The 19,211-nt window shown below is 39.3% G+C and overlaps 1 protein-coding gene across 2 annotated transcripts; it reads left to right on the top strand.

Annotated features, from left to right (window-relative positions):
- The first annotated feature begins 1,008 nt into the window (after window positions 1-1,008).
- Window positions 1,009-18,297, top strand: LOC140311701 (occludin). 2 transcript variants are annotated; one of them, XM_072389177.1, is made up of 9 exons: window positions 1,009-1,271; window positions 4,494-5,088; window positions 6,380-6,571; window positions 7,037-7,204; window positions 12,332-12,486; window positions 14,069-14,287; window positions 14,777-14,948; window positions 16,509-16,550; window positions 17,013-18,297. In XM_072389177.1, the coding sequence occupies exons 2-9, from the start codon at window positions 4,513-4,515 to the stop codon at window positions 17,109-17,111; spliced, it is 1,623 nt and encodes a 540-aa protein (XP_072245278.1). In that variant the 5' UTR covers window positions 1,009-1,271; window positions 4,494-4,512; the 3' UTR covers window positions 17,112-18,297. The 2 variants fall into 2 exon arrangements, with proteins under 2 accessions (XP_072245278.1, XP_072245277.1); XM_072389176.1 differs by having other exon boundaries at window positions 1,009-1,245.
- The last annotated feature ends 914 nt before the right edge of the window (window positions 18,298-19,211 follow it).

Here is a 19,211-nt window from a genome sequence, read left to right on the forward strand (position 1 = left end):
CAAGTGAAGGGTTTTTGTATGTCTTCCTTTGGTTTAAATAAGTCATCACTTGCTGCAGTTTAAGAAGTTGTTTTTCACTCTTAAGCTGTGATTTGACTTTGTGACATCTCTGTGCCGAGAGTGTCAGTCCGATATTATTTTGGTCTATATCTGCAGCCTCATTCATGTGATTTAGGGCTGGAAAGCAGCTTTATTTCTGCAGTAAATAAATAAATAAATCTTTGCTAAATACAGTTGTTGGGAACAGAATGCAGAATGAAGGTTAAAGGGTCTTACGGAGGAGATAGTGGCTGAATTTATTGTCTACAATAAAACAAATAAATTACATTGCCATGTTGTTTGGAACTGCAGAGATTACTGAGATGGGGAAAAAGTTGGATTTAGATCCAATGAGAAAGGACAATGTTAGGGAGTTTTGGTCAGGATGAGATGCATATTAAAAGATAAACAAAAAATATCAGAACTATTTTCTTTTTGCAACTTTTTTTAAACGAGTTTGTTAAATCATGTTAGTGCAGAAATAACTGAGGAATCATGACTTTAGCAAGCATTAAAGAAGCTCAGACACCGAAATGATAAAGTTTTATTCAAAAAGATACAAATTTATACACAATTCCTCATTAAAGCTGTCTTGAATCTTTCATATGTACCATGCTGCTTAAACAATAGGTTTTATAGAGCTAGTAAATACATGATCCTAGTGTCTGTAAAGATAAATGAATGAATAAGATGAATTTTGCTCCATAAATTCCCTTAAAAGTATTTTCGGTGATGGAAATTAAACTTCTTTCATCACCAGTTTTCAGGCGGAAGACGATTTATATGGCTAATTGTTTGTCTTTGGCTTTGATTTGTGTTGAACATTTTTAATCAATTAGATCTGAGACACTTATTTCCAAGAGTGGCTGATTTATTTTAGTATATATTTACTATATAAAGCAGAAAGGCCGACCTCTAGCGGTTGAAACGCGGCGGTGCTGTCCGGTCACATCACCGCGGACAGGCGGGACAAAGCACTTGTTCAGAGGCAGTTGGTGGACCGTTGTCTCTGTCCGGGCCAGGCGCTTAAAACGGAGAAAATTGTTTTAATATTGAGAGATTCGCCTTAACGTTATTCCAGAAACACGCTAATTTTCTAACAGACTTGTATATCTCACAAACTGAACCAAACTTTGGCTGGAAAGAGAGTTTTAACAAGAAGTACGAACGGACCCTGGTCAAGTACTCCCTTCCTGTGGGTCTCAGGTAAGTAAACCGCAAGGTGAATTAAGGTGATTTTTACACCAAACTTTGTTTTTAAACTGACAGACTATTTAGCATTACTTGGATTTGTATTTTTGACGACGTTTTATAGTCTCTGCTATCCCAGCAAACGGTACATATAACGGTAAGTTGACGGTTGATTTGTAACCTCGACAGGTAGAGCCGCAGTGAAATGAGACAAGTTGGTAAACAACATTTCTGAGCCAACTTTACTGTTTGTTATCGATCACAAAGAGACGATGTGCATCATAAATCTGCAGGTGTGAAGAAAGATGCAGAAAGAAGTCTGAATTGGGTTGGAAATGCTATAAATCAAGTTTATATGAACACTTCTTGGTTATGGAGTACAAAAGTGGAGCCCCATCAACAAAAATCAGTCACATTGCTCACTATCACCAAAGATTACCTGATTTTTTTCTAAAGTTTTTAAAGCTTTTTTTTTTTATGTAAATGAAAACCTAATAAACATGAAAGTACTGCCATAAGTATGACTTCAATCTAAAGTTTATATATAGTAAGAAAAACACAGAGTAGCAATATAAAACTACAGTGGAAATCATCATTTTAAGATGTGATGCCACTAAAAGCTACTGTAATGATTAAATACACCCAGGTAGGAATTTATTGATCACATCTGGTTTAAAAGTAGCGCAGTCCAATACTGCTGCAACATTAAAAATGGTATAATGTGCAGTTTTTGTTGAAGCTATAGTATATTACTGTGTTGATAGGTGTTTCTTATATGGTAGTCTCACTTAACTAAATTAATAAATGAATCAAGTAACTGAATGTTGTCTTAAATGTAGGATCTGCTACTTAATCTGCTTCAATTTCACCCGCTTGTTGACTCATTTTGAAAGTTTAATAGCCTTACATAGGTCCCCAAAAATACCCAGGAAGTTGGATCAACACTTACTGTTTCCAAAGAAGCGTACTTAGAATAAACGTTGTTGCTGTTCAATGCACATCTTCATGCTTGGGAACATCTTACAGCGTGGTGTCTTAGGGCAGGATGTCTTGGCTGACTGCTGGGGTATATGTCAGTGGGTCTCAGCCTACATTGGGCAGAGGCCTAATTGTTTTTGACAGATATAAGACATGTGACTGTAGAACTGAAATTCCATTATAAGCAGCAGATGATAGACTCTCTGTGTTGCAGTGAAGCTCAGCCAGCAACTGGTGGGTGTCTGACCTGACCTGTAGTTGACTCTGTGCTTTCTGTCCAGCCTGAAAAGCAGACGTGTGAGCCAGATTTACACGCTACTATTACCACTGTCATTGCTATTGAACTGTTCTTAAGAAGTTTCCTGTTACTGTACACTTAAAGAGCTCCTCCCCCCAGAGGCATTTGTCTGGAATAATGAAAGTAATGATAATATCTGCAAAGCAATAAGTCAATAACAATGGCTGTGTGAGATGCAAACACACCTTCCTGTCAATGTGAGTCTTTGACTGAAACTAATTTGCTTTGAACAGTGTTCAAGGTCTTTTAGGGTTGAGTTTCATTACTCTAAATGATCTTAAGCCTTAGATTACTTCCTGCTAGTTATCCATATGATCAAACACTGTAGCAGGAAATGAGCTAAAACCCAGCCTCTTACAGGACAGACAGACTCTTGATCAATAATAAGGGTCACCTGACACGGTTGTGCACAGCACACACCATCCACATAACTCCTCTCAGGAGAAGCACAGAGGAGCCCTTGTTTGATCCTCCCTGGACAGAGCCCCAATTTTCTTTCTTTCTTTTTTTAGTATTCCTGGCTCCATAGCAACACTGTTCCCGTGACGAGAAGCCTTGACTTTTGCTCCTCCTCCTCCAAAACAAAGGCAAGAAGTTATGGAGGAGATGGTTGGGAGGGCAGAGCAGGGTATAATGGGAAGGTGTCTGGGATGGAGGCTCTGAGGCGAGGCCTCCTCTCCTGTGTGTGCCCAAGTCCTATAAAGAAAGAAGAGTTATTAAGCTGTGCACAGCGCCAACGACTGTATCTCTGTCCGAATGTCTAAATGTCTGAATGGACGGTTATTGTGTTTTTTGTCTTCTACACAGTCCTGCAAAGATGTCAGAATGAGGACAAGATTTAGATGCACGAGTGGTTTCGTAGTTAGAGCCAGAACTGGTGCCAATAAGCTCAGTGAGACAGCACTTTGCAAAGATCTTAGATATTGATATATTGGTACATAGCAACTTGGGTAAGTCCCAAACTAAATGATATTCAATGTCTTTAGCACATCCAGTGGTCTCATTTGAAATGCTTGGGCTGATGATGCTTATCCAATATATTTCAATAACCAAGCAACTCTTTTCAGATTAATTTCTTTGTCTGTGGACTGAAATCAGAAGCCATTCTGATTCAACAAGAAATAGTACGAACACATGAAAGTGAATTATGATGAATGAATCCCTCAAATGTTATACAACATCATATGCTGTTGTCTGTTGCATATGTAAGAGCACATTGAACTCAGCAGAGTTTCCATATCAAATGTAGAGCAAAATGAGAAATAACATAAAAAGCTTTTTTCAGATAGAAAAAAAAAAGCATTTTTCTGTCTTCTACTGTAACCATGTCCTGTTGTTTATGTTACTCCAGTCAGACATGTAGGCCACCCACTCCCTGTAGAGCTCAGTGTAGCAGAATGGACATTGTTAAATTGTTTACACGGTCGCCTTGGGTATCTACGTAAGATTTGTAGCAGAAAACACATTTTTTCAGTTAAATGGGGAGGATGTGAAATGTTCAAAGTCTTTTCATTGTGTGGGTGAGAGACAGAGACTCCTACAGCCTGTAAAGAGGCTAAAAAGGCAAGTATTGTTGGTCTCTCCCTGTCCTGGTACCAACATCTCCACACACTCTGACTCAAAGATAAATGCATTCTTTTAATATCTCTTACTTCTGTCAACATATCAAATCAGGTGTACGATCCAGTTTTTTATGATTTAAGTAATGAATATTTAAGTTTCAGTGACACATAATTTACTTAACATCAGAGAAAGTGAAAATTGCCCAAACAGGCCTGAGCTTTACCCTCATAAGTCACTCCCCTTAGAAACGGTAAAATATTTACACCGTCCTGTAACTTGGCTTCATTACCAAAGATGGTCACGCCTTGCTTTCCCATATCTCTGCACATAGCATTAGGCATATCAGTTCTGCTGAAAAACAGTGTTGGACTGCTCTTCTTCTTTGACTGATCTCTTAGCTGACTCCTTTTGATTTGGTTTCCAGTTCTGGACATCTTTGAGTGATGTTTGACCAGCAGCATTACGACAGTCCTCCAGTCTACAGTCCTCCTTTCACCCCTCCATCCAACAATGGCTATGGGCCGGGCAGCTTCCACGTTCCTCAGAGTGACTACAATGCATACCCACCTCCACCAGGATCTTACTACATTGAGGAGAAACCGCAGCACTTCTACAAATGGCTGTCGCCTCCTGGGATCGTCAAGGCCATGATGGCTACGGTGTTGGTGCTGTGCGTGGCGATATTTGCCTGCGTGGCTTCAACTCTCATGTGGGACATCCAATACGGATATGGATCGGGTTACTATGGTTCTGGTGCGGGCTATGGCAGTGGATACATTGGAGGAGGCTATGGCTCAGGGTTCGGTGGTTATGGAGGAGGATACGGTGGCTACGGAAACTACCAAGGCTCATATGTTTCTCCGTACTCGGCCAAAACTGCCATGATCGCCATAGCAGCCATTAACTTCATAGGATCACTGGCCTTCTTCATTCTCAGCTTCTCTAAATCCAACACAGTCCGCAGCAGGAAGTTTTTCCTGGCCCTCCTAATAACCTGCACCATCATGGCTGTCCTGCAGGTAAGATTAGTACTCTACTGCTAATCTTTTATAAATCTGGTGAATAAGACGATGTCATGAAATGTGACACTAAATAGTTGGTTGACCATTCCAACTGATGCCCAATATTTACGTAAGACTGATCTTTTCACCAGTCATGGGGCTCTTTAGGGTGTATAAGGGTATCATAATTTCCCAACAGTGGATTAGTTGTGTAAAAGCAGTAAAGAAATCACGGAGAACTGTGCTTAAGGAAAGCTCTTTCCTCTTTGGCTGCTGGTCTGTGATCAGATGGCATGATTTTGATGGAATGTGTGTATTTCAAATCTTCAAGTTTCCACAATTTAATAACTTGTATTCTATCTTCTAGAGTGAGGACATTATTTATCATTATTACTTGCTCATTGTTGCTGCTGCATATGTTTTCACTTTATTTTTAACTTCTTGTCATTTGCGTGTTCACCGAAAACCAAATTTTATAAGGTTCATGTTTGTGATAGTGGGAGAAACTTGCACAAACATCCTCTGAAAAAAGATATTTAGTCTTATCTGATCTGTTTATGAACGTAAGCCAAAACAGCTATGGTCTTTATCATAATCTGGCTGCTAGAATAAGTTGAACTGGCAGCACAATTTAAATGACCTAATTTAGCTTTTTACCTGAGTCACACATTATTCACAAAAAGAGTTAATCGTGCAAACTGAATGAGTTTCAGTGACTTACGTTAGCATTTCTTTACTGTTGCAGCTGACATGAATCACAAATATTTGAGGATTTCCTTCTCATACCTCAACTCACAATCAACACGCTTAACGGCTGTTTCTGTTATGAGTGGTATTTATATGACTGTAATTTAGAGACACCAAATACCAGATTCATTAGACGAGTTTAACTTTGCTCCCACCCAACACTCTACATTTTGAATTGGTTAGAACTTATGCTCATACAGAAGCTCATCCAAGTGTTTGATTATCTAAAAAAATTACAATTAAATTCATGTCCTAAAGAGTAGCTTTGTGTTAAAGCAGTTGTATATGATTGCAGCTCTTTACTAAGATCCAGCAAAGCATTATTAGACACAGATTAGATAACACTAGAGGGGCACTGAAGATATTTCAGTCCAACATGATGGCCGTGTCCTTCTTGTAATGTACCCTTTGCACTTTTAGTATGTGATAAGACTGCCGCTGTGTCATCACAGGATCTGAGTATTGCCTTAGTCATAGTCTCCTCCACCAGCTGACAGATGTCATATCTATATATTTATATGAGTATGACTGAATGTGTCAATGCATATTGTGTCTTTTTCAGGGCATCATAACCATTGTCTACATTGTTGGGGTGAATCCCATGGCCCAAAGCTCTTCCAATATTATATACAATCCAATGCTTGTGATGTGCCAGGGCCTTTATCAGAACAGCTATTCCCAAGCGGGAGGAGTGGGAGGCTTCCCCATATACAACCAGTACCTTTACCATTACTGCTTTGTGGACCCACAGGAGGTGTGTAATTCTTCCAATAGATGTTTTGTTTGTATTTAGTTGGATTGCTTTGGTTTCTAGGATTACTTCAGCGAGATCTAGTGACCTAATTTGAATGAGCAGCAAAGCCCACAATATATTTTCATAGATAATGACAGTGATCCATTACAGGTTTAGTATATGTTTTTTCTTATTTTTAATGATGTATGTAAATGTATTTTAGTATCATGTTATTAAAACATGTCATGTTCTCTAACATTAGTGTAGAAAACAGTTTAAAACTTTGGGAAAAGATCAAACACATCAGTCCTCTACTGTTTTCTGAAGGTATCTGTTTCATGAAGCACTGATGACCCTAATTGTGATGTTTTTTGTAACAACATGTGAGTCTCTGTACTTTTTGTACCGGGATAAACCAACTTTATCAGATAGCTTATCTCCTTGAGAGCTTTCTTGATTTCATCCACATGTTTTTTGTTCTACAAGGGAGTTGCCATGATGTGTGGGTTCCTGGTCGTCATCGCTTTGGGGGTTGCTGCTTTCTTTGCACAGAAAACAAGAGGGAAGATCTGGCGCTATGGAAAACCAAATATCTACTGGGATCCGCCGCTAGTTGGTGGGAGGGCCTCAGAGGGCAGAGATGTGGAGGAATGGGTAAGAGACAGCTGGATTGTAAATTCACTTTAAAAAGACTGTGTTTACATGGGATTTAAAAAGAAGGGAGAACATTAAAGTTTGACGTAAACTGACCTTGAGCTGTGGATACACAGTTTCCAGTCAAAAGAACAGCGTCATACAGTGTTTAAATCCTGGTTAGAGAAGGAATACAATGTTCACAGAGAGATTTGATTAGATTATCAAACGTTGAACTATACTGGCTATTCTGGGTTACAGATTCAGCCACCAGCTATGTCCCAACCCTTCTCCTCAGGTAAAGTAGCAGACTAAAGAGGTCAGCAGCTAGGTCGTCATTGCCCTGCTTAGGTAGTCATGAGGGATAAAGACAGGTATTGCGGTGATGTAGATGCTCTAAATAGCAAATCTGAGACTTGGATATTCTTGAGGCTAATATACTTCTTGTTAAGCTATCTTTTTTAACATTGTTACATGTTCAGAAAAATTTTGACGACCAACTTACACTCCTCATTTGCTTTCATTGTTTTTTCTTTATGAGTTGAAAGTCCAGTAAGAGCTTCTGACGGATATGTCAGTTTATAGGATCCAGCTGGGAAACAGTCACACTACGGTAACAATGTTTACTGAGTCACTTTGTTCAGGGTCATGGCTGATAGTAGTCAGTTATATTATGCCCCTGGTCTACAACCTGGTTTCACTCTGAATAATCATTAACCACCTGAGGTGATAGTGAGAAGGCAAGTGGTTTCCAGAGAGCCTGCTTTATGTTTTTAAACGTCAACAACATGCTAGTCATATAAGACCTAAGATAGGGGTAAATTATTCACTTGACCTGCCACATTTCAAATGATGCCTTTTGCGTGAATGAAATTATTAACACAAGCTTGGAGGGTTTAAAATTCAGTTATTTACAAGGACCTTTAAAAGTATAGATAGACTTTTTGTAAACTAGATAAAATCTGTACAATTTATCTGTAAAAAGTCATTTAAGTGGAATGTGGCTCACTAGAATATTTCCTTGCATTCACAGTAGTACTTAGTCTTGGCAATGATACAAGTGTCCTTCTCTGTACACATTGTTCACATCCAGTGTGCTGCTGAACACTGTCGACTGCACAAACCAACTTAGATGCTTACTGTGAGTGAAAAAAGAGAAAGTTAAAATGAAACAATACTTCTTGAATGTCCTTTCTCCCATCAGTTCCCCATTCACCTATTGATTTGACCAAGCTAACCTGTTAACTTAGAATAGGGGAATATGGTTCCTTAAAGTGTTTTTAAAGATTTTAGGTTTCTCTTATACCAGATATCTCTTTAGAATATTAAGAGAGAAACCCAAACTAACCCTAACCCTAAGCGTGCAGTTGAATGAAGCTCATGATTTGATTAAATTAGTTATCAAAGATGCCAACAATGCTGTTGGCCACGGTGCATCTTTTTCAAAGACTGGAAAATACCAGAAGCAGCACTAAACAGGCATGTGGTTATATTGGATTATACAGAGCTGTTTGTTTTGAAAAGAGGGTGTCATTGCATGGAGTATGGCATCATGCCCGCTGAGGTGTCTCCTATGGCTGGCAGAGTAAATCCCCTGACTAGCACTAGTGTCTAATAATGGAGCCACGCTCACTGATGTCATCAGGCTTATTGTAGGTATAGTTGTGTGGTGAGTGCTACCACTTCATTTAGGAACTTCACAAACAGTCTGCGAGCAAACAGCTGCTGTAACAACGCATACGGAATATGTTTAAGGATTATAAAGGCAACAGAGTTTCAAAGAAAGATTAGTTTTATAAAATTCCATGATCAATGCTGATAGATTTTTTTTTAGATTTAAAGATAAAAACATATTTCTGATGTAGGTTGTGACATTGCTGATTGTCTACAAAAGCAGGTCATTCAAAGTGGGCCATTATCTGATGGTCATATATCCTGTAATATAACCAAAACACATGTCTTTATTTTCCTCATACTGTTAATCTTCAACTTTTCCTTTTCTTTTTTTTTTGTTGGTGCCTGATCATGCATGGTCATCACACTAAATGAAATATCAGGCTTGTTTGGTTCCTTTAAAAGCATACAGAGGCTGATCTGAGATTGGATCCGTCTCTGTTGTGGAGCTCGGGGAGGCCTGGCCTGCTCTGATGACCTCACGCACACACACAGGCTTCATTCAGCTCAGCCAGGGTTGGGGGGGCTGCATTGTGTCTGCAGTATGAAGTCATCAGAGTTGGTTTCTGTCTGTGTGCTGCAGCAAATGAATTACTGCACAGATGGAGAGAGAAAGCAACCTGAGCTGGTTTCATGGACATGGATTAAAAGATCCATACAGAGAATGAATTTGGTTTGAAACAGTCATATAAAATTAGTACAGGACAACAGATCGTGTAAACAAATAGGATACTGAATGTGAGTTAATATGTTGACTCTTGAGAAATAATGCCTTTATTCCACATTAGTGTCTGAGCAATTTGTGGAAAACCTTGGATTGTCATTTTTCTTACTCCATTTGATTTAAATTTGCTTGTATTGGTCATGTATTTGTCATCTTTGTAACATTAAGCAGAACATTTCTAAAGCTCTAGTTTTCAGCTACCTCTGACTCATTTCCACAATCAGTTAACTTTAAAGAGCTTGTTAAAAAATCAACTATGGGAAATATTGACGGGCTCATGAAGTCTTCCTAATTCTCTTTCCAGTGTTTTTCGCTTTTTTTCTTTCTGTTACAGCTCTCAGTCACTCCTGCTCAGGATAGTTTGCTGTAAAGCTACAAACAGGCACAATACTCCTGGCTGCAGTGACAAGTGGTTCTAAGCCATTCAAGAGTAGTTATTCAAGCGGGGATTTTACTTATTCAGCAGACCGTTGACACGAATCTCCTTTTTATTAACTCTGTGCCTCTTCTCTTCTATCACCTTCATTTCTACCATATTGCATCATGACTCTCTACACTTTCCTCATGTTTTACCCGCTCTTCATACTTACTGTTTCTCCATCAACATTCCCCCCCGTCTCAGATCCTTTGTACATGTGTCTCCGCCCTCACCTCCTGGCTTTGCTTCAGCAGGTTCAGAGCGCTGACATTCTTACCGTGCTTACACACTCTGCTGCTGTGCTGCACACTGAGGCGGCATTATTGGGATTCTTACACGAACCACTCGCTTCAAACAAGATTGTCCCGCAAATGAAAGAACAGCAGCCCCCCCACCCACCCCCACCCAAGCACTCCACCCAACATGATTATTGTTTTTTGAGGGAATGACTGATGTTTTTTCTGTGAGCAATTCACTCATTGAAATTTCCCCTAAAAGCTTTAATACATTAGATTCTGTTAAAATATTACAAAGCATTTATATAAAAGTAACATTTGTTTTTTAAGATTAAACATAATCTTTCCTGAGAGTAAATATGATTTAAGCACTTTAAGCCACAAAGATGCACTGCGGGAGGGGGGTCTTACGCTCTTCATGCAAATGATTGTACGTTTATTTGTGGTTAGAGCCAGTCTGGTGGAGCGAAATGGTGACTCATGTCGACTTTAGGACCGACAGATCCCCCGGTGTGATCTCCACTCCTTCAGTAATTTTAATGCTGTCTGAGCTGACTGTCAAGTGTTCCTTTAAACATCTACATGTGCAGAATATAACTGATAAAGTCCCAGTTTCAGCCTTACATCTAGTTTGATATTCTTAGTAGTTTCTACTCATCTTACCATATGTATCAAATTAAATGCAGAAATGTGTATTGATGAGTGAAGAAGAACACTGAAAGGCTTTAAAAGTCTTTCCCATTCAGAATCTGCCAGAGCATAGATAAAGTCCATTTCCCATTTAGCGTTTGCATTAGGAGCTTTATTTGAGGCTCATGAGTCGGTTATAAGCAAAGGATAGAAAACCTTTTGGATTATCTTTTTCTTGCATCATAATATCTATCTGGAAATCCTCCATGGGAGTAAGCCCCACATCCCGCCATATTCCAGTGTAATCTCTAACTTGTAGATATTTTAGTACATGTGCCAGAGGAAGTCCAGTCTGAATTTTCCATATAATTTCTGATTATTATAAGAGTACATATACCTCTGTTTAACCAGTCTGTAGTGATAAAGTCTGTCTTGGGTAACAGGGAGATCAAATGAAATCATCTGAGCTGTATATTGTGTGTACACTATATGAGCAAAGTAAATATTAGGAAATCATGCTGACATGTGTAACCCCAAAAAGCAGTGAGTTTTATAAAGTTTCAAACCTCAGACTACAGCACAGTGTCCACTGATCGACTAACCAGACTAACCAGCCAGGTTTCCAAGAAAGATTAGGATTTGTTTCACTTTTAGCTACTACTGCTTAGTGTAGAGGTCATGTGAAGGTCATGGAGTGACTGATACAAGTCTTACTGAAGAGAAAAGTGATCAACACGAAGGTTTCACTGTGAGAAGTCCTTCCATTCAGGCTCTTTGACCTTACAGGAAGGACTTTGGAACACAGATTAAGCCAAATGTTTTTACATGAGGACTGAAAGGAAGAGAAGATCCGTTCCAGGTGTTCACGCAGTTAAGGAACAATAGAAAGAAGGGAAAGCGGAGATGGAGTTATTGTCCCTTTTTTAAATGTATAATAGTGCTATGTTACATAATTTTAGGTAGAAGACTATCAGAAGCACCTTAATTATCCCGTTATTTAGTTTTGATGGTTTTTTTTGTTTTGTAATTAACCTGTAGATCTCCTTTTTTCTTGACCTTTTCAAGCACTGTGAACCAAGCAGAAAACCTCCATTTTACCGAAGGGCAGTCTAATTTCATGCTTGACTGCTCACTCAGACTCTGAGCCGTAATTAACATACTTTTTCTCTGACTTTTGTGTCTCATCAAACAGCCATTGTTTGAGCTAGTCCTTTCCATGTTGATTTTTCACTTCTCAGTTTTGGGACTTTTCTCAGACTCATGATGAGATAGATGATCACATTTAAACGGATCTGCCACAACTTAGTTGGAAATAGTAGAAATAGTTGGAAAATGGTTTGTTTAACAGGGTATCAATTGAAAAAAATATGAGCCTGTGAGGAGAGGGGGTTGTTCTTTGTGATTGTTAGAGTTGTTTGTTTGTATTTGCTCTGCTTATTCTTTGTGTTTTTTCCTTCCTGCTGTAGGTGAACAATGTGGAGGAAAACCAGAGTGTTCAGGATGCCCCTACCCTGCTGGTGTCGGAGAAGGGAGGTGGGCTGCTCAACGCCTCAGCTAACAGCGTCCTCTCCTACCCTCCCACCAAGGTGGACAGCAGCTCCTATGATGGGGATGACAACCAGTAGGTGACCCTGTTTTCTCAAGGCATTTTCTGGGCTTTTTGATGTTTACATCTTGTAGGGTTTTCTGATTTAAAAATGACGTGACCGCACAAAAATGTAACACTGTACAGCTGTCGGACATGAATACATATCCTCTACTTTAGTATTTCTTATTTAAAAGATGACATTAGGCTAACCTTGCCTTAAGTTTGGCATTTGGGAGATGTGTCCAGACACATGTTTTATGATCACAGTGAAACTGAGGCGATGAGATCACTTTGTTGGTTAATGGCAGCAATAAACACGATAACTACATTTGACTAAATAACTCTGCGTACATTAACCCGATCTGCAGATTAGTCATCAAAAAACATCTTTTTAGAGTAAAAAGTGTACGTTTTGTCAGCTGTGAATCTCTCCTACTGTGTGGAAAGGTGGTGTTTGAAATATTGAAACTGGGTCAGTATACTACTGCCCACCATGAGTGAACTTCCAAACATGTGACTTCCACAAGCAGTTCTAATCACTAGTCTGTTTTAAAGCCCATGAAAACATATTGTCCTGCCCACAAGCAAGAGCTGTGCATGAACTTTGAGCCTTCGTTGGATTAACTCTCCCTTTTTTTCCCCTCCTCGTTCATTGAATTCTCTGGGGAGAAGAATATGCTGCATGTTTCTGAACTAATGCATTTCTTAAGCACCTTATTTTTGTTTGTTTTTGTGTCTTTAAGATGACTGTGACTGACAGATTGTGTCGTGTACACTTCCTAGATTTACAAAATGACTCTTGGAAAACAAGTCGGTCTCATGCCAGAAATGTGCTTAAAATGACCTCAGTTGCTGGCTGAGTTGTCAACAACACAAAGTAATAAATTCTACACAAACTGGGGTTTGAATCAGCTCAAAGTATACAACATTTGAATGATTTCCTTTCCACAAAGTAAACAGAGCCTCTCATAAGCGGAAGAATGTTAGCCTGGAGACCTGCAGTGTGCTCTGTTGTTGACATAATTCAGTTTTTATAAGAATTGTAATATCTGTGCCATTGGATTTGGATTCCTCCACAAATCCCTACAAACCAACAAAATTGAGTGTTTCGCCCATGACTTAATAAAGAGCTGTACCTGTTTCCGGTCTGATTGAATGGTGTCAGCAACAATAATCGTTAGTGGTTGGTTCAAATTGTCTACCTTCCTCCATATGTTATCTGTCAGTTAATAAGCCCTGTGTTATTTTGCCCTTGATGAGATTGGAACTTCATTTCTTTCTATACGTTTTTTTCCCCCAGCTCATTCAGTTGTTTTAAGACATTTTTCGGAACTTTAACGTATGATTTGGGGTCTGTGTTTTACTTTACTCTATATTACTCTATATTTTTGCAAAAAAGATCAGTAAGATGGTTACAAATACATTTTCACTCTCACCTGACGCTCTAGCCAAATCACCCCTTTACAAAACCCAGTAACTAGGTAAAAAAAAAACAGCCGTGGGTAACAACTTTAATGTAAAAATAAGATCTGACAGCTTTAATCTTGTCTTCAGGGGGTCTCCGTGCCCTCCAGCCGAGGAACATGTGTTTCTCATCTCTTTTGCTGTCCCACAGATACTCAGAAAGAACAACCAGACGGCCATCTGAAATGTTCTCTAACGGTGGGAGAATCAGCTCCAGCCCCTCAGACGAGACGGGTAGAGGTCGCAAACCCTCTGCCAACAGGGGCAAGAAACGCAGACGCAACCCTGAACTGGATGAATCTCAATATGAAACAGAGTACACCACAGGAGGAGAGACGGGCAATGAACTTGATATGGAGGAATGGGAGTGGTGAGTGGTGCTCTTTAGTGTCTGTGCCACTCACTGTCTGGATTAGAGATGAAAATATCATTAGTCAACAACTGAGGATGTAGATTATATTCAAATACTGTTGCTCCCTCAGGACAAGACCCACATTCTTTGACACGACTTAATATCTATAAGCTCAGAAAAACAAGCTTTTGTAACATTAACTTAATTTAGAAATCAGCCGGAACATATTTATGTGCTACATAGAGCCAAAAGTTAGTGGATTCCTAAACAGCATGCTTAGTAAAGGTCAGTCTGTATTCCTGTTAATCCTCTGAGGCATGCCAATTCACACTGAACTCAGGCATAATGAGAGAAGTGGGACAAAGGTACAGAAAACAGAAAAGTGATAATCTCTGTTGCAATTGGAAGATGTTGTTTTCAAGTCCTTGTTGCAGCTGATTGAAATAAGTTAGTCCCTGTTTTGTTGTCTCTTTGCACCAACACCTTCCCCTCATCCTTCTCCTCCAGCTCATACCCAGAAATAACATCCGATGCTCAGCGCCATGACTATAAGAGGGAGTTTGATGTTGACCTCCGGGAGTACAAGCGACTCTGTGCTGAGATGGACGACATAAATGATCAGCTGAACAAACTCAGCCGGCAGCTGGACACACTGGACGAAACCACCGCTAAATACCAGGTTTGAGAAACATTGTACAGCACTCAGCTCCTAGATAAAAAACACAGTTTATCGGAGAATTATAAATCAGGTTTGTTTTTTGTTTTTTTTCCTGGTCATTTAAACACATCAGGAATACCATGAGGAACTGGAAGAATGTGTTTTGATTCCAGGAATTTCTCCCAGGGACTAGTTCCGTTTGGAGGGTCTCAGAACCCTGCTAACAGAGCAGCAGGGAGACTTTTTACCACCTGAATAAACCTAGTCTGCCCGTTGTACTGAGACTTATTTCCACAGTTCTGTCTCTCAGTCGAGCTCCACCACTGCTCGTAAAAATCGAATAACTTACTGTTCCTGTCGTGATTAATCATACAGCAGCTGGGTTTAGAAACAACTAAGTAGGGGGAGCAGCAATTGAGAGAAGACAACAAAGCATATTAGAAAATAACAATTTGCCTAACAAATGATGCACAACCTTCTTAGGAAGATGCCTCATAGCCGACTTGTGTTCCTGCAACTAAAGCATCCAACTTCCTACTTTTAGTGTAGCTTCAAGCAAACACAGACTTTCAGCAACAGCACAATGTTTTCATACATCAGCGAGCTAATTTGGTAGGTCTTTGCCCAATTTTTTAGGCAACAGACAGATCTAGTCAACATTAATCTTTTTAGCTTGTTGGAAAATGTCCTTGGAATGAAAATGATATTGTACATTTAATCAAATGTCTGTTGTGTGTACTACTGTTGGGATATAATGTACCAACTTCAGCTTAAAAGGCCTCATTTAAGAAGATATAACCAAAATATTTACTGTAATACAAGATTAAATGAAAGAACTGAAAGATTAAACATTTTGGTTTGATCTTTTCACTGTATCTCTTCTTATTTCCCAGCAAAACAACTCAGTCAGAACCTTGTCTGACCTTCAGTATTACAATAGAAAGAAACAGTCTTCTTGTAGCTCAGCTCCTTGCAGCTGAAGCAGCTTCAGATTGTTACACTTGTTGAACTGAAGTATTCCAGTTATCTGTGGCTACAGCATCCCTCACTATTTATTTTCTGTTTTCTCGATAATTAGCAGCTTTCAATCTTGTGGGAGCAAGAATAAATTGTGCGTTTGTGATAAAGACCAAAAATATATAAAGAAACAGAAAGCTGATAGGAATGAAAGTCACTTCTATAGCTGAAGAGGTTTCATGTTATAAATGTGCTGAATAATTGAAGAAAGTTAAGCCGATAATGTGCATTTAAGGAACAGCAGAAACCAAATTAAGAGTTTCACATAAGTTTGAGTACTTTGATTCTCAGTTATTGAGTCACAGAAATGATTAATTTATTCAGATCTCAAATCATTTAACATATCTGAAGTCTTTGACCTGCTTTTGGGAATACTGGACTATCTCAGTTCTTTGACAGATAAAGACTACCGACCCAGGAGAGATTCAACTTGTTTTTTCCATCATTGATCATTAAGGGGCGCTGTGCATGGATGCAGAAACAGAAAAACAAAAACTCCTTGATACTGAGCGTGTTTGTGAATGATTCACAGTCATAACAGATGTTACTTTGTCATTCTGTCAGGCTGTCGCAGAGGAATATAACCAGCTGAAGGATCTAAAGCAGGTGAGCAAACATTTCATGTTTAGCAGTTATTCAGAGCAACACAACCTTAGATAAGTTTGTGAATACTAAAAAGACTCATTTTGAGGTACATTGAGCTTTGTTTTCCACATTCCCGAGCCTGAAACTGCCCCGGAGTGGTTGGGGAGGGTTAGATGTCGCAGGTCATGACTGGTTTCCAGCGTTGTCGCTTCACATTTTTGTGGCCATTTCATGGCGTCTTTGTGGTCTCTTCAACATGACAACAAGTTCATGTGTATCGCTGCACATGTGCAGGGCTAACACTGAGATCTGTTTTTCTTTTTTAAAGTGTCGTAACATCCTAAAGATGTTGGAGGAGCTAAAGAGAATCCTTTGATTCTAAGCCCCTACAAACTGCCTTGTGTTGTGTTTTCTGTCTTGTAGTTATTATTGTCCCAATGTTGAGAAGCAAAGGCTTTAAAACGTGCTATTTGTGCCCTGCAGACATCAGAATACCGGTCTAAGAAGAAAGAGTGCCGCAGGCTGAGACACAAACTGTTCCACATCAAGCGCATGGTGAAGCTCTACGACAAGAACCACTGAAGGATCCACTCTGTCCTGACTCTCTGCTCTTTGGTTCACACTGAAACAACTCACAGATATGGGCCAAGATACTCCAACACACTGCAAAGACTGTGACATGCTGAGACCAAAGTGACAGCATACTAACGGGCACACACACACACACACACACACACACACCCACAGAGGGAACATGTGCGCTTAGAAGTAATAATCTAGACTTGTGTTTTCTTTCATTATCTTATCACTGACATATAATCACCACTTTTGTGGAGGAAAATAAAAGCAGAATCTTCAGTTGTAGCCTTTTTTAGTGTAAGCAGTCCCACGTCTCTGAAGATTAAGCTCAAGTGTTTGCAGCCAGCGGCTGCGTCTGAAGAACTGAGTGAGGTGGGAGAGAGGTCGTTTGAAAGTCATCTGATCTTCAGTCAGCCGTGATGATGTGCTTTCATTGAGCGTTTGCTCGTTTTGTCTTCACAGGTAAGAGGTGGAGCAGTATTTTAGGCCGTCGTGGGGATTGTTTGCGGGTAAACGTTTTATTTTTTCCAGTGTTTGTAACTACCGTAACCATCAGTAAACTGCTCACTGGTGCCACCGTGGTGATGGTGTTTTTACTGATTGTGACCGGTGTGATGAGACCAAAATAAGGTGACAACCTCGCCAATGAGATAAGCGTGGCACTACTGTATTGTACATACTCAATGATTACAGCTCATACTGTACTACATACCAGGAACAAACTTACAGAACGCCTGTCCGAGCAGTCCTTGACATTCTTAAGTGTTTGTACATACTAAAGACTTGTAGTGATTAGTTTCTTTTTTTACTCCGTGTTCATTCAAAAATCTACATAAGCTATGCAAATTAGTCAAATTAACCACAGTTTTTATATTTTGTATCATGCACATTCCTCAACAAACGTGTCATTTGATTTGTTTTTGATGAAATCTGTCATCATTTTGTAATAATACATTTCATATATGATATGTAAGAGATCTCCTGTACATGTTAAAATTGTTTAGACACACTTTTGATTTGTCATTCATTTGTATTTTTACGAAGAGCATTGTTGCCATTTTACAAACTGTCTGCAAGCCGTTTATTTTTATAAGAATTCATTTCCTTTGATGCTATTATAAAAGACCGTTTTTGTAACTGTCCCGTGAATTACGTTGTCTAAAAGAATATGAAAATTAGTACACAATAAACATCTCTAATTCTCAGAAGAATGTCGGTGTTTCGTTTTCTGCTGATTTGGAGAAATCTGCGTTCACAGTGGTCGTCCAGAAAGGGGCAGCAGAGAGACCTCCCTGCATCAGCAAGCTTCAGATTTCCAACAAATATAAGCCACTCCCACTAGAAACCAGTGCGATCTGCTGCTGCCCTCTGGTGGCGTGTCTCTGAAATAATTTTACAGTAATGTGCTGTGTCCCAGCCTTACCCTTACTGCACAAACTGCGTACAATATGCACGACTAGTTCTCATTCAGGTTTGTTTTGCCTCAGCCTGTACATTTTGTACCGTGACTTTTAGTATGTTTAAACATGTAAACAAGTCATCTCTAAAAAAAAACCCCACAGCATGAGTTTGTGTTTTCTTATGCTCAGGTGTGAGAATGGATAAGATGGAGCCCAATAATTAGGACACACCTTTGTGCAATGATTAAAATCCTTTTTAAAGGAACAATTAATCTTGTCATACAACTTGCTTAAAGGGAGTACATATAGCAGAAGGTGGCTGCCACCTTACTTAACTATCACTGATCAAATACACTGCCTGGCCAAAAAAAAGGTTGGGACTCTTTGACAATATAAGACAGATGAATCCTGACATCGTCATTGTGGAATATGTAAACATGTAAAAAAAAAAACTAAACAACCCCAGATGCTTAGTTAAAGCAGGTGGGGACGTTTTTTTTTTTGTCCCGGAAGTACATCAGTATTAACAAAACTCCCAATTTTATGTGTTATAAATTGTCCCAGTAATCTGACACAACTTATATTAATGCACCTGTTATTAATGTGTTTTGTGCTACATGGAAATACATTAACATACAGTAATATCTATCAACAATCTGTCGTTAAATTGTCATTAAGTCTGGAAATCGTTCAAAAAGACCAG

Source organism: Leuresthes tenuis, unplaced genomic scaffold, assembly GCF_036924035.1.
Source record: "Leuresthes tenuis unplaced genomic scaffold, fLeuTen1.0.hap1 SCAF_7, whole genome shotgun sequence".
NCBI lineage: Eukaryota > Metazoa > Chordata > Actinopteri > Atheriniformes > Atherinopsidae > Leuresthes > Leuresthes tenuis.